This window comes from Microtus pennsylvanicus, chromosome 4 (assembly GCF_037038515.1).
Source record: "Microtus pennsylvanicus isolate mMicPen1 chromosome 4, mMicPen1.hap1, whole genome shotgun sequence".
Lineage (NCBI taxonomy): Eukaryota > Metazoa > Chordata > Mammalia > Rodentia > Cricetidae > Microtus > Microtus pennsylvanicus.
In genome coordinates, this window is record NC_134582.1 from 139,981,978 (window position 1) to 139,996,220 (window position 14,243).

The window sequence follows — 14,243 nt, forward strand, 5'->3', positions numbered from 1 at the left end:
AAGTTTGTATGTGAGTAGAAGCCTGTGCAGCTATAGTACATGGGTGTTGGTCAGTAGACAACCTTTGCTGTCAGATCCAAATCTTCTACTTTTTTTTTTTAATAAACATATAGGTTCTTTTATTTGCTTCTTTGTGTCTCAGACTAGCTAGCTCATTGAGCATTTGAGAGTTCTTAGTCTTTGCCTCCCAGCTTACTGTAGACACATTGGGATCACACATGTGTGCTACTGCATCCCAATTTTATGTGGGTTCTGGGGATCCAAACACTGGTCCTCATACTTCCATAGAAAATTCTTTATCTACTGAGCCATCTCCCCTGCTTATTTTAAATACTTTATTATTATTAGTTAGTTAGTTAGTTTTTGAGACAGGGTCCCGTTATATAGCCTGGCTGGTGTAGAAGTCACAGAGATCTGCCTTTCCCTGTCTCCCAAGTGCTGATACTGAACGTGTGTTATACCATATCTAGCTAAGATAGCATTTTATAATAGCAACCTAACCAATATGTAACGTCAGATACTTAGATGTATTAAAAATAACATTTGAAGGAATGCAAATGTCCAAATAACAATGTATACTCTTTGGGGCTCAAATATGGGATTTCTACTGTTAAATGTGGCTTAATTATTGCAATTTTGAAAAAGCTCAAGGGGAGTGGTCAGGTATGTACAAGTTTACTTTACACAGGATTCTGCTCAATCTATCCCTTAAAGATGTGTTCCCAAGTACTCTAAGCAAACTTGTCTCTAGGACCTACTTTGTATCTGCCCACTCTGCTTTATTTTTCTTTATAGTACTTATGCCTACTTGGTATTAACAACTATTTGTTTAAGGAAATATTTTAAAGTAAGTCCCACAATGAGAGAGATTTGAGTAGCTCATCCCTTGGGTGGCCCCAGGACCAGAGCAACATTCACATTCAATAGGTTTAGTTAAACCAATAACTATTGATCTTTATTTATTCATTTGTGAGTGTGTTCACCTGTCTGCCTTATGTTTGTTCACAAGTAATCATGAAAGCCAGAGAAGGGTGTTGTTTGCCCTGGAATAGGAAGGTGCATGTTGTGAGCCAGTCGGTGGTGTTGGGTACCAAACTTAGATCCTAGAAGAACAGCAAGTACTTGTAACTGCTGAGTCATCTCTCTAGATCCCAAACTTATGAAAAGGAACATGTAAAAGCTGATTCAAGTAATTCTCTCTCTCTCTCTCTCTCTCTCTCTCTCTCTCTCTCTCTCTCTCTCTCTCTCTCTCTCTCTCTCTCTCACACACACACACACACACACACACAAATTGTGTGTGAACATGGGCACAGGTGCCATGGCATGTGAGTAAAGCTCAGAGGACAACTTTGATGAGTTGCTTCTCTCCTCTACTGTGAATTCTGGGAATTGAACTCAGGTTGTGTAGCAAGTGCTTTGGCCTGATGATCATTTCTCCATCTGACATGACTTATTTTCAAAGTTCATTCTTTTGCATATCCTCTGCTTCATATAGAAATGCATTTGTGGGCACAATGCTTATTTGTCTATATAACAATAAGATCATTGAAGTTTTTGGGTGCTGCAGAGTGACCCTGGGGCCTGACACAAAGTAAGCATGACCTTCATATCTTAGCCATATCCTTAACATTAAGAAAAATTATTTTAAGTCTGCTGTCAATGAGATTTACTTCAGTTTCAAAGGTAGGATCAAGTATATATTCCCAAGCATTAAAAAAGCCCCCGAATGGTTCATAACATACTGAATAAGTCTTATTTGAGGCAACCTGGGATGGAATGATTTGTAATGGAATCAGAAGTTAAACAATAAAAAACTATACAACAGGATATTCATAGACGTGCTAAACTTATAGATAGTTGACTATCAGGTATAGAAAGATACGCTACAATATGGTTTCTGGTGCCTCATGGAAGGTTACAAAATTGAGTGTGTGAGTTGTGACTACACTGCATTGAGTTTAAATTAAAGATAAATATACAAATGCATTATCTCAAGGAACTATCTTTTTACCATTGAGCAGTCAGATTATTGTACTAGAACCTGATGTTATAATTACTACCTGGAACCAAGCAAGCGTAAAATAGTTCATTGACAAAAAATCCTTACCTTTCATTCCAGCTCTCTTTGTATCATCAATGGTTAACAGCATATCCACTGCACTTTGAGCATCATCAGATAGCTTTTCTTCACCTTCTGGCCAAGGGATATCTACAGATACACATATATAAGTAAAATTGTTTGACTTTCCCTTGGGGATCCACACTTGGTTATGTCTTACTTTCTGCAAACCTTGGAGAAGTTGACACTCATAATCTGGGTGTATCATAATTTGTTTTGAATGCCTCTTATTTTCATACCCCTCTGTCTCCTTAATTTTATATTAAAATACCTGTATTAGGGGGCTAGAGAGATGGCTTAGAGGTTAAGAGAACTGGCTGCTCTTCTAGAGGTCCTGAGTTCAATTCCCAGCAACCACATGGTAGCTCACAATACCAGAACATGTAATAAATACCAGAATAATGTAATAAATACCAGAATGTAATAAATACCAGAACATAATAATAAAATAAATCTTAAAAAATACTTTTATTAAACAGGTTTGTTAATCATTCCCAAATAATAAAGATAAATGGATTGTTTTGTTCCATGGATGGGGTCTTGTTTATGCTAGACAAGTGTTTCACAACTGAGCTACATCCTCCAACTCTGACTCTATCTTAATAGAGAAAAAAATGAGAATCACCTCTTTTTAAAATATTCTGGAATACTTGTTGTGGAGTTTCATCATTAAAAGGGGGAATTCCAGTTAGAAATTCAAACAAGCAGACTCCAAGTGCCCACCAGTCTACTGCAGGACCTGGAATTTAAGAGGAGATAAGTTGATTTTGCAATCATTTTATATAATATTTTACAACTGAAACTTGACCAATCAAATCTTCTTGATTTAGGACTTTCTTCTGTTTCTATACAGTAAAAAAAAAAAAAAACAAATTATCTTCAGTTAGGCAATGGATTAACCATCACCTTAGTTTTTAAAAGGCTTAAATTAGAAGTTGCTACAGATACTTAAAGAAATTTCAAGGCCACTTTTTGAATGAAGGAGTATATTTAAATAATATTTTCTGAAATAGACTTTTTTTTTCTCTAAGACAGGGTTTCTCTGTATAGTGAAATAGATCCCTTAATTTCAAGTTAAGAAATGACAACATAGCTGGGACAAACACTCAGGAGTCAGAAACAAGCAGAACTCTGAGTTTGAGGCCAGCCTAGTCTACAGAGAGAGTTCCAGGATGGCCAGAGCTATACAACAGAGAAACCCTGTCTTGAAAACAAAAACAAGGCCGGGTGGTGGTGGTGCATGCCTTTAATCCTAGCACTCAGGAGGCAGAGGCAGGCGGATCTCTGTGAGTTCGAGACCAGCCTGGTCTACAGAGCTAGTTCCAGGACAGGCTCCAAAGCCACAGAGAAACTCTGTCTCAAAAAAAAGCAAAACAAAACAAAACAAAAAAACTCCACAAAAACAAAAAACAACAAAAAAAGAACGACAATCTGAAATGATTATTGTATTTTACTTGTTTCACCCAAATTTTGACTAGAGGAACCTCTAATAATTATTGAATGTCCTAAATAGTGTTTTACTCTGTGTTTTGTTGATACAAAAATAAAGCTCTAATCTCACAGGGAGTGAGAGCTATCTGTGGTCAAATCTGAAGTACCATAACTCAGGAACAAGAATTCAGTTTTCTTTGAAGAACATGGTCCAGGCTGAAGAGATGGATTAGTGATTAAGAGCACTGGGTGCTCTTCCAGAGGTCCTATTCCATTCCCAGCACCCGCATGACAGCGCACAATAATCTGTAACACCAGCTCCAGGGATCCAATATCTTCCTCTAGCCTCACATGGTGCACAGACATATATTCAGGCAAAACACCCATACACATAAAATAAAACTAAGTAAAAATGTCAAAAAAGAAAAAGACATGCTCCACGGTAGAAGTGGTTCCATGCGACTGTATTAACTACAGAACAAAAAGTTGGGGCTGGAGAGATGGCTTAGTGGTTAAGAGCACTGGTTCCAGAGGACCTGCGTTCATTTTCCAGCACCCACATGGCAACACACAGCTGTCTAGAAAGGATCAGACATCTCCTCTCTCACACATACATTCAGGCAAAACATAAATGCACCTAAATAAATAAATAAACATTAAAAACAGAACAAAGTCATAAATCAAGCTTGTCCAAATACACTGATGGTGCCCACAGGTAGGCCATAGAAAAGCAGGAAAAACTCCTTTATAGTTTTCAGATGCTATCTGGTGATATTCTCAAGCTTTTGGACTGGTGAAAGCTAGTGGTTTGCTGAGAATGCACTTTGGATTTTGTCATAGGAACACATTTTAGAGGTTTTTATAGTCCAGGATATTAGGTCAGCAACAGGGGGGCAGGGAATGGCTTTCTGAAGCACTAACAATGCCTAAGACAGCTCGACTCTGACCTGTACTATCTTACGGCTCCATAACCACTATGCTCAATCAGTTGGTCTTGCAGAATCTTTAACACAGACGTGGACTTTTCTTTCTGGGAAGTTTATTCATCAGTCCCCATAGTGGCCAAATAGTCACATTTTGTGGAGGCAAAGGCCAAATGTTTTTGTCCCACAAGGCTAGGAAGTCTAAAGAATGCTGTCTGAAAGAGACCGGACTGAATAGACAGAAGTGCAGTATTGGAGGGAGGAACACTCACTAAAATCATCAAGAAGTAAATCCACCTATTACAATCTGAGTCTGATGTTTTATTATTTGTATCTGACATTATAGTATTAATATCCTTACAGTTAAAATCATTAAGAAAATAGGCAAGGTGGTGCATGCCTTTAATTCCAGCACTCAGGAGGAAGAGTCAGGTGGGTTTCTTGAGTTTGAGCTAGCCTAGTCTATACTGCAAGTTCCAGGAGAGCCTGTCTCAATTTCTTTCCAACCCCCTCCCCCCAATTAAGATGGTGGCTAAGGTATGGAGCTTAATTTTTTGGAGTGCTTGCCTTGCATGCTGGGTTCAAGTCCTAGCACTCTAGAACTGGAGGCAGAAGGATTAGAAAGTTCAAGCTACATGATGAGTTCAAGGTCAGCCTGAGCTACGTGAGATCCGGTCTTGAAATAATAAAGAAGTAAAGGTAGCAGCTGAGAGGAACAATCAACTTAACAGACCAGGCTGAATGTATGTTTCCCTATGTGTCTACAGTCCTTTGAACTATATGCAATGTTTTGTTTGGAGTATTTTATTTTTCCTTTTTCTAGTTTGATTGCATTGCTATGACCTCATGAGGAGTGGCTAGTTCAGACTTTAGGAATGATCAGCTTTAAATATCTAGGTAATTATAACTCCTGTGATTATTAACTATATTTGTCCCTTATTTTGTTATTATATCAGATTTTAATTTAGGGATATAAATGAAAAGGCACAGAAGAAATCAGATAACAATATCATTTTAAATTTTCTTCTAGAAAAATTATCTTTTCCCAACTATTATTAGTGACAGGGACAGAAATAAGAGGCTAGGTCTCTTGGAACTGGAGTTATAGAGTTGTGAGCTGCCATGTGTGTGCTGAGAATTGAATCTGAGTCCTCTTAAAGAACACTACTGGTGATCAATTTCCCCAGCCTATTTAAGGAAGTTTTAATAAGCTTTAAAAGGTTAACTATGGTAAAATTAAAGTATATGTATATAGTAAGTATGGTTTTTTTTGTTTGTTTGGTTGGTTTTTTTTTTTTTTTTTTTTTTGGTTTTTTCGAGACAGGGTTTCTCTGTGGCTTTGGAGCCTGTCCTGGAACTAGCTCTGTAGACCAGGCTGGTCTCGAACTCACAGAGATCCGCCTGCCTCTGCCTCCCGAGTGCTGGGATTAAAGGTGTGCGCCACCATCGCCCGGCAGTAAGTATGTTTTTATTGTTTGTAAACCTGTTCATGTTCACTTACCCTTCTAGCTTTGTCTTTATTCCTTTTCTATTTTGTAAAAAACCCTTTAGTATAAAATACATTTTATTGTAGAAAAATCTGTCCTTAATATGAGATAAAGTCTCAGGCAGACTTCACTGCTGTTTGGATTCTTATAAAGGCTCTTAACATGTTTTTCTTGGTCTTTGAGTTTGAGAGTTAAAGAATGTCTCATTTCCAAAAGAGCTGGCCAAAATAGTAACTGACATTAAGACAAATGTCTTAATTTTGTTTTAGCAAAATACACAGGAAGGGAAAATACTGTCAGATATCTTTCTCTGTTATCCCTGAAGTTGTGATTTCAGACGGAAAAGGGAGGAGCTAACAAATGGTTACTTTTTCCTGGCGGAAACAATGAATAGACTACTGCAAGCAGAGAAAGTGGGAGAGCATCAGAAGTCACAACAGGTAGATCGGGTAGTCGGGAAGCAATGAGAGCACAAGAGCAATTCAGTAAAATGGGGCAGGTAGCACACAGATTGAACTACACAGCTCTACAAGGGGCAAGGAAAGCAGAAGCCTTATTCAAAAGGTGAGCCAGAAAATGCTGAAGAGAATGGCAGTCCTATCCAGAGGAGCAGTCCACAGATCCTTCAGTGCAGTTCAGCTTTTAGGGATCGCAATCTTATCTCAGGTAAAACAGAGCACAAGATTAGGGTCAGGAGGACAGAGAGGAAAATTAAAGTCATATGTGGCTAATATGGCAATGAATGTGTGGGGACATGATTTTTTTACAGCAAGAGAACACACAGATTAACATTACCTAAATCTTAGAAACAACCATATATTCACCTATATTTCTGGGAAAAATATTGGAAGGTATTGTAAAGAACAGTCACCAATCATTCAGGTTGTATATCACCAGGGCATAACAGCTGCTGATCTTCCAAAGGCACCAAGAGCCCTACCTCCAAAATGGCTGACAGACAAACCTGTATGAGTTGTACAATGGCCTTTAACAAAAGAGAAAATGCAGGCTTTAGAATAGCTGGTACAGGAGTAACTAGATGCTCACCATATTGAAGAATCAATCAGCCCTTGGAATTCTCCTGTATTTGTTGTTAAAAATAAATCTGGAAAATGGAGAATGGTAACAGATTTAAGAGCTGTTAATGAGGTGGTTTAGTGAATGGGCTCTCTACAGTCTGACACTCCTTTGTCTTCCCTATTGCCTAGAAGATGGCCTCTTATTGATTTAAAAAGATTGTTTCTTCACAAGAAAAGGACAGAGAAAAATCTGCCTTAACAGTACTTACTTATAATAATTCTCCACCTACTAGAAGATATCAATGGAGGGTCCTTCCACAGGGAATGCTCATAGCTCCACCTGTGCCAATATTTTGTAAGTCAGTCATTAAAAATAATCCATAAAAAATATCATAAATCTGTAATTTACCATTACATTTTGTTATCTGACTCAAGGACAGATGTACTTTAGAAAGGATGTTTGAAGAAGTAAATAAAGTTTTGCCTCGTTGGGCATTCCAAATTACAGAGAGGAATTACAGAGAGGGCATTACAAAATACAGAGAGGAAATTCTATCAATTACTTAGGTTATAAAATAGGTTTATTGAAAATTAGAACACAAAAAGCACAAATTAGGAGAGATTGATTGCAGACACTTAAGGATTGCTAGGAGACATTTCCAATCTACTGCTGGGATAATACCCAATCTAATAATTCGTTCAAACAAAACCTTAGATGGTGACAAAGACTTAAATAGTCCCACAGAATTAATAGCTGAAGCTGAGAAAGAATTGACTTTGATTAAAGAGATTTAAATATAGTAGAACAAAGCCTTTATAATCCTGTCCAAAAGTCAGAATTATATGCTATTCTCATGGTACTAAGGGATTTTAAAGAAACTCTCAATATATTTACTGATTTGCAATATGCAAAGAGAGTTGTTTTACATATTCAAACTGCTGAATTTATACCAGATGATACAGAATTGACTTCATATTCATTCAGGTGCAAGACATAATCAGGAAAAGGCTTCATCCCATATACATTACACACATCTGATTCCTTATGGGTCTGCCAGGTCCTCTAGCACAAGGTAATACAGAACTTGATCGATTATTAAATGGAAATGTGCTGAAGGCCTCAGAATTTCATAAAAAAACATCCTGTCAACTGCAAAGGTTGAAAGAAAGAGTTTCTATTACATGGCAACAAGCTAAGGAGATTATAAGGAGATGTCTTACTTGTTCTTTATATAACCAAAGACTGCTACCTACAGGGAGTAACCCAAAAGGTACTCAAAGGAATGAAATTTGGCAGATGGCTGTATTCCACTTTGTAGAACTTGGAAAATTAAAATATGTACACCACACCATTGATACCTATTCAGGTTTGTAATGGGCAACTGCATTGAGCTTAGAAAAAGCTGATTTGCTAGAAGTTATGGCCATCATGGTTATACCTCCACAAATAAAAACAGGCAATGGTCCAGCATACATCTCTAAGAAAATGAAACAGTTTTGCTTATTATAATATAAAACATATTACAGGTATACCAAACAATCCTACAGGTCAGGTCAGGCAGTTATGGAAAGATCAAATTGAATTATATGGGATATGTCAAACAAACAGAAAGGGATTGCTAATACCCCCAGAAATAGATTGTATAATGCTTTATTGACCTTGAATTTTCTTAATGCTAATGAGAAAGGAACAATGGCAGCATAGAGACATTGGATAATAGAAAAATCTTCTGAATTAAATCAGTCAGTGTATTTCAAGGATGTGTTGACCTGAGAATAGAAACCAGGAGATGTGCTACGCTGGGGAAGGATTTCGCTCTTGATTCCATAGGAGAAGAAAAGCTATGTATACCACCAAAATTAGTAAAGATTAGGTTTGAAAAGAGAAACCTCTTGAGAAAGAAATGAGAACTCATCCACAGAGGTGACAATAATACAGGTGGTAAGAAAAAAGTCGAGATGCCTTGGACATCTAGATGGCTAAAGAAGAAAAGATAGCTATCTAGAAAGGATCACCAAGCAAAGAGAAATTTGACTTGTGGTACCGTATCCTCTGAAGGGTAAAATTTCATTACCTCAACACACACACACACACACACACACACACACACACACACACACACACACACACACAAACATTTCAGTATAATAATAAGCTTAAATCACTTAAAAATCATTGGAGTTGGACAATGGCTATCCTTCTCTAAACCCAAGCATGTTGTTATAAGAAAAATTCAGTGTTTCTGTCTCATATCAGGATCCATCTGGTATGGGACAGAAAGAAGAAAAAATTTAGGCAAAATTTTACTTCTTCCCATACCTATTTTTGTCTCTATAGTATCTTTTTCTTGAATATATGTCTACATGAATAATGCTTGAGTTTTCCACAATGAACAATAAATTTTCCTGCAGTAATCTTTGAAGTTTCTAGGAAGAAGATGGGGCCCAACAACAACCATTCCACCTAGTAGATAATGATGTCATAAAGCTGATATTACCACTTTAAGATTGGGTTTCGGTTACAGGCTGCTCAAGATGATTCCAACTTGGTTAGCTGAGATGGTGCACCTTTTTGTAATGATCTGGATAGAACTTCAAATTAGAACTTCAGAAAAACCCTACCTACTACTCAGAGACTATTTGCAATTATACAAGACAGTAATCTTGAAACTTAACCATCATTTTAGTTTTTACAGGATTCCATAGAAATAAATCGTCCCCATGACAGTTTGAAGTAATTCTAGAAGACCAAGTACTCTCTCCCAACAAAGTTTGTACTCTGGGTTAGGAGATCTATAAAGTATTAGGGGTGATTATAAGTAGTCTAGGGTTTGGGATTGGGGGTGAAAATTAAGTAGGCTCAGTGATCTCTTTTCAAAAAAAAAAAAAGGGAAAAAAAAGGGAGACTGGATGGGATAATAGGTAAAATAATAATAGTGAGTAATATAACACTTGTGAGCTCTTATTTATAGACAGTTTACATTGTTATAAATTCTTGTATAATGATACAAACTCAATTATATTTGTTATATTCAATATGGCCCTATTTCTGTTTACAATATTTGTTCAACTGTGCAAAGTTATTTTGTCATATTGTATGCATACTGTATCTATCTCTGCTTAAGATATTTTGTATCATATTTCACTATACATTTCTACCTCTGATCAAGATACTTATATATATTGTTTACATTTTGAGGTAATTTTTCTCATTTTCTGCAGTTGTTTATTTTAATATGAAATCTTAGTCTTTAAACTATATAGGTATTAAGAATTATAGGAGCTTTTTTTCTTATTGGCAAAACTTGCCTTTGCCACCACCACTGCCCCTGCCTCCACCACTGCCCCTGCCTCCACCACTGACGAAATGAGCAGTGTCTGATGGAGGTGGGTCTTGTATTTATCTGTTGCTTTCATTGGTTAATTAATAAAGAAAACTGCTTGGCCCTAATAGAACAGAAAATTAGGTAGGTGGAGTAGACAGAAGAGAATGCTGGGAGAAAGAAGCCAAGTCAGAAGTCGCCATGATTCTCCCACCCGACACAGCCTCAGGTTAAGATCTTCCCTGGCAAGCTACCTCATGGGCTACACAGATTATTAGAAATGGGTTAGATCAATATGTAAGAGCTAGCCAATAAGAGGCTGGAACTAATGGGCCAGGCAGTGTTTAAAAGAATACAGTTTCTGTATAATTATTTCGGGTAAAGCTAGCCGTGCGGGAGCCGAGGTGGCGGGACGCAGCCCTGCCACTTGTCCAGACAGGACAAGCAGGATACAAACAAAAAGACTGTCAAACCTTATAAAGACAGGATAAGACAATTTTTCAATTTTTTTCCTGCCTCTGAAAATGCTCTGTCAGTTACTCTAGGCCTTAGCCAAAGTTGGTTGCCCCAACATTGCAAATGAGACTTTGGGTGATTGTCCAGGTAGCAGATTGTCTCTATTATTTACTGCACCTTTTGGAAGTTGTTTGATTGCACTTCCTGTTTACTTAAGTAATATCATTTCCCTTTTCAGGTCTTTGATCAGGTTGAAGACTAAACAGTTAGGGTTACTTTCCTCCCAAGCCAAGCCATTTCTAATACAAGACTTATACTCCTTAGGATGGATAACTAGTGAAACATTGAGTATATGCTTCTTGCTTGATATTGCTTATGCTGGTTGTGATTCTAATTTTTATACTTGATATTTGTTCTTACTGTATATAGCTTTGTATTGAGTTTATAACTCTCTTATTTAGACATATTTAGAAACAGTTTAACCTGCCTTTCTCAAGTACTGCAAGGTACCTGGAATTTAGAGTATTTGTCTATGCTTTTCTTGCAGTTCCTATTATATAAATCCAGAGGATAAAAGCACTGTTAAAGTTATACAACTCTTAACTGTTTTAGTTGCTTTTTTCATTGCTGTGACCATAAAATGAGGTTTAGGGCTAACTTTGTAGTCACAAGCACTTTAGCACAGACTACGGTGGGCTTCTCTGCATCAGTGAGACTGCAAAGGCAAAACCACTGGAGCTGCAGATGTGGCCCAGTGGTAAAGCTCTTCCTTAGGGAACATTTAAGGACTTTTTCTTTCTTTTTTAAAAGAAATCGTCAGCCCCAAAGTGAACAAACATAAAAGAAATGGCTACATGCTCCACAGGGTTTACTCCCCTAAACCCAGAGAGGTTTCTTTGAAATGTATATGTTGTGAAAAATGCACATTTGTGTGTATGGGAGTATGTACACATGTGGTCATGTCAAAGATTCATGTAAAATGTCTTCTTACAGGCCTAAGTTTTTGAAATAGGGTCTCCGGCTAAACCTGCAACTCACTGCTCTGTTAAGACCTCAGGCCAGCACGACCCCAGATCCTCCTGTCTGTCAGGCTAAGATCATAGGCATTGGCCACCATACCCCCTTCCTCACTTCAGGCTCATTTTTATGTGGATTACTTGTGGGATCTGAACTCGGGTCCTATGCTTGTGTGCCCAACACTGCACTAACTGAGCCATCTATCTCTTCAGTCCACGTTATTTCTTCTTTCCATTTGACCACTTTAAATGCTATATGGCAAAGAGATGTCATGTATTCCTTTATATAAATAGCAAAGAAATGTATTTATTTAAGACATTTACTTGACAGATGTAGTGACACATGCCTGTAATCCCAGGACTTAGGAGGGTGAGGCAGAAGGATCTCTAAGTTTGAGGCCAGGCTGGTCTACACAGTAAGACTGAAGGGACACTAGCTCACTAGAGCATGTGGTTCTGGCAGGCCTTGCTACAACTATTGAGGAGTCCAGAAATAGAATATAGAAATAAAGGGTCCAGTCCAGGAACATAGAAATATAAAGTTGTAAGCACAAACACATTTTGGAAGAAAAAAAAATAAAGTTGGCAGCCACTGTTAACCTTTTACAACACTTTCTGCCTTAAAAGCAGACATCCTGGCAGCCACTGTGTACAGAGGTAAACCTTTTAACAACTATCTCCTGCTTTCCAGCTCCCCAGCTAGGCAGGTACTGGGGACAAAGGTTAGCTTCTAACTGTTGCCTCTATGGGACCCTCTGCTTGCATTCCCTTAATTTTTAACTGTCCGTTACGTGACTCTACTCTCTGCCTTGCATTCTTCAGGGACAGTGAAAAGCGGCTGTGTCAGTCACAGGCTTTCGCAAACACGCTAAGTTAACATTCTAACATCCTGTAACCAAAAGTTGTAAAACTTAAAATATAATGTGACTTTAAGTCTGACCTCAAGTTTGTAAAAACTCTTTGACCCACACCTGGTACTTGATTTTACTATAAGAGGAGGCTCAAAATCAGCCCCCATTGCCAGAGCTATAGAAGCCCAGTCTCTGGCTGTGGTCATAGCTAGAGCTGATAAGTTTTGTGTGCCCCATAGTGTTTTTCCCCCCTGGTTTAATAGACTTGGGTGATTTGTGCCCCCATCACTGCATGCCCCTGGACCCATCAGGTCTATTCCCTTATTTGACTACTTCTTTCTCCTGAGGCTAACTACCAAAGCCCAGCAATCAGAAGCCCCCTTTGGCTCACCTAATTAACATACCCAATTAAAATTAAACAACTCATCCTAACTCGGAGTTTCCCCTTTACCTTTATAACCGCCATCTGTCCGTGTGCTGCGTCTCTCTCCTCTCTATCCAGAGGTGTCCTTTGTCCCTCCAGGATAAATATACCCACCGTCTCTCCTTGGTCCCCTTCTCCCTCATCTTTCAGCTCCTTTACCACCCATCCTAGCACATTTTAACACACGTCTCCTCTTCCCCCTCAACCCCCCCTTTTTTTTTCGAGACAGGGTTTCTCTGCAGCTTTGGAGCCTGTCCTAGAACTAGCTCTGTAGACCAGATCTGTGTGCCGCAGCCTCCCAAGTCCTGGGATTAAAGGCATGCGCCACCACTACCCGGTCCCCTTTTCTCTTCTTCAGAATGATGCCTGCAAGATCACTTGCTGCTGTTTTCAGAGTCAGAAAGTAGTCACTTGAACTTTTCTTTCCTGTTTAATGAATGATCTCTCCGTGCAATCAGGTTTGGATGTGGCTTGTGCAGGAGTCCCCTTCAAAGACCCCGTCTTCAACCAACAACAAAAGTAAACAAATAAAAAAAACACATGCCACAGTATGGATGTTAGAGGACAATTTCTGGGAGAAGAGGAACCATGTGAGTTCTAGGGATTGAAACAGATCATCAAAGAAATTTAGAGCAATTTCACATAAAAGGGTAATGCAGCCATTGGTAAAAATTCGAAACCTAAGACACACAATCTATACCTTACCATGGGCTGTACCCAGTAAGAGCTCGGGTGCCAGGTAATCTGGAGTTCCCAGAATTCGTCCGTCATCCGCTGGGGCTGCCCCTCTCCGCACACTCTTTGGAGTTCTGTATGATGTTCCTAGCTTGACTTCACTTGGAGTCTGCTAATTCAAGAAGAGTTCAAGATACAACAAATATAAATTAATATTTTAGATGAACAAAAGCATTGAAGCAACAACAAAAAGCCTCTAGGTATAAATGACACATTCAAAACCTTGATTATGGATTTGAAAATAGACTCATTGGTTACAATTATGAAAAGGTTCATAGATAATAAAATTCAATAGTTCAGATAACATCAATCATTTCAATAAGATGACTTTAAAAGAAAAACATTTAAAAATACCCAAGAACAAAATTTTCTTTTCTTTTGAGATAGTTTTACTATATAGCCCATACTGATTTCAAACCTATGATCCCACTGCCTTAGCTTTTAAGAGTTAAGATTATG

At 38.2% G+C, this 14,243-nt stretch overlaps 1 protein-coding gene across 2 annotated transcripts in view; it reads right to left on the reverse strand.

The window, feature by feature from the left end:
- The window catches only part of Mastl (microtubule associated serine/threonine kinase like), a 43,907-nt gene that overhangs the window by 6,456 nt on the left and 23,208 nt on the right, over nucleotides 1-14,243 (reverse strand). Inside the window, exons 9-11 of one of the 2 annotated variants that reach the window (XM_075970661.1) lie at nucleotides 13,755-13,893; nucleotides 2,745-2,858; nucleotides 2,108-2,209 (exon numbers count right to left, since the gene is read on the reverse strand). In XM_075970661.1, coding sequence (XP_075826776.1) covers nucleotides 2,108-2,209; nucleotides 2,745-2,858; nucleotides 13,755-13,893 — 355 coding nt within the window. Of the gene's footprint in view, nucleotides 1-2,107; nucleotides 2,210-2,744; nucleotides 2,859-13,754; nucleotides 13,897-14,243 lie in introns of both variants that reach the window. The other variant, XM_075970660.1, reaches the window with a different exon arrangement.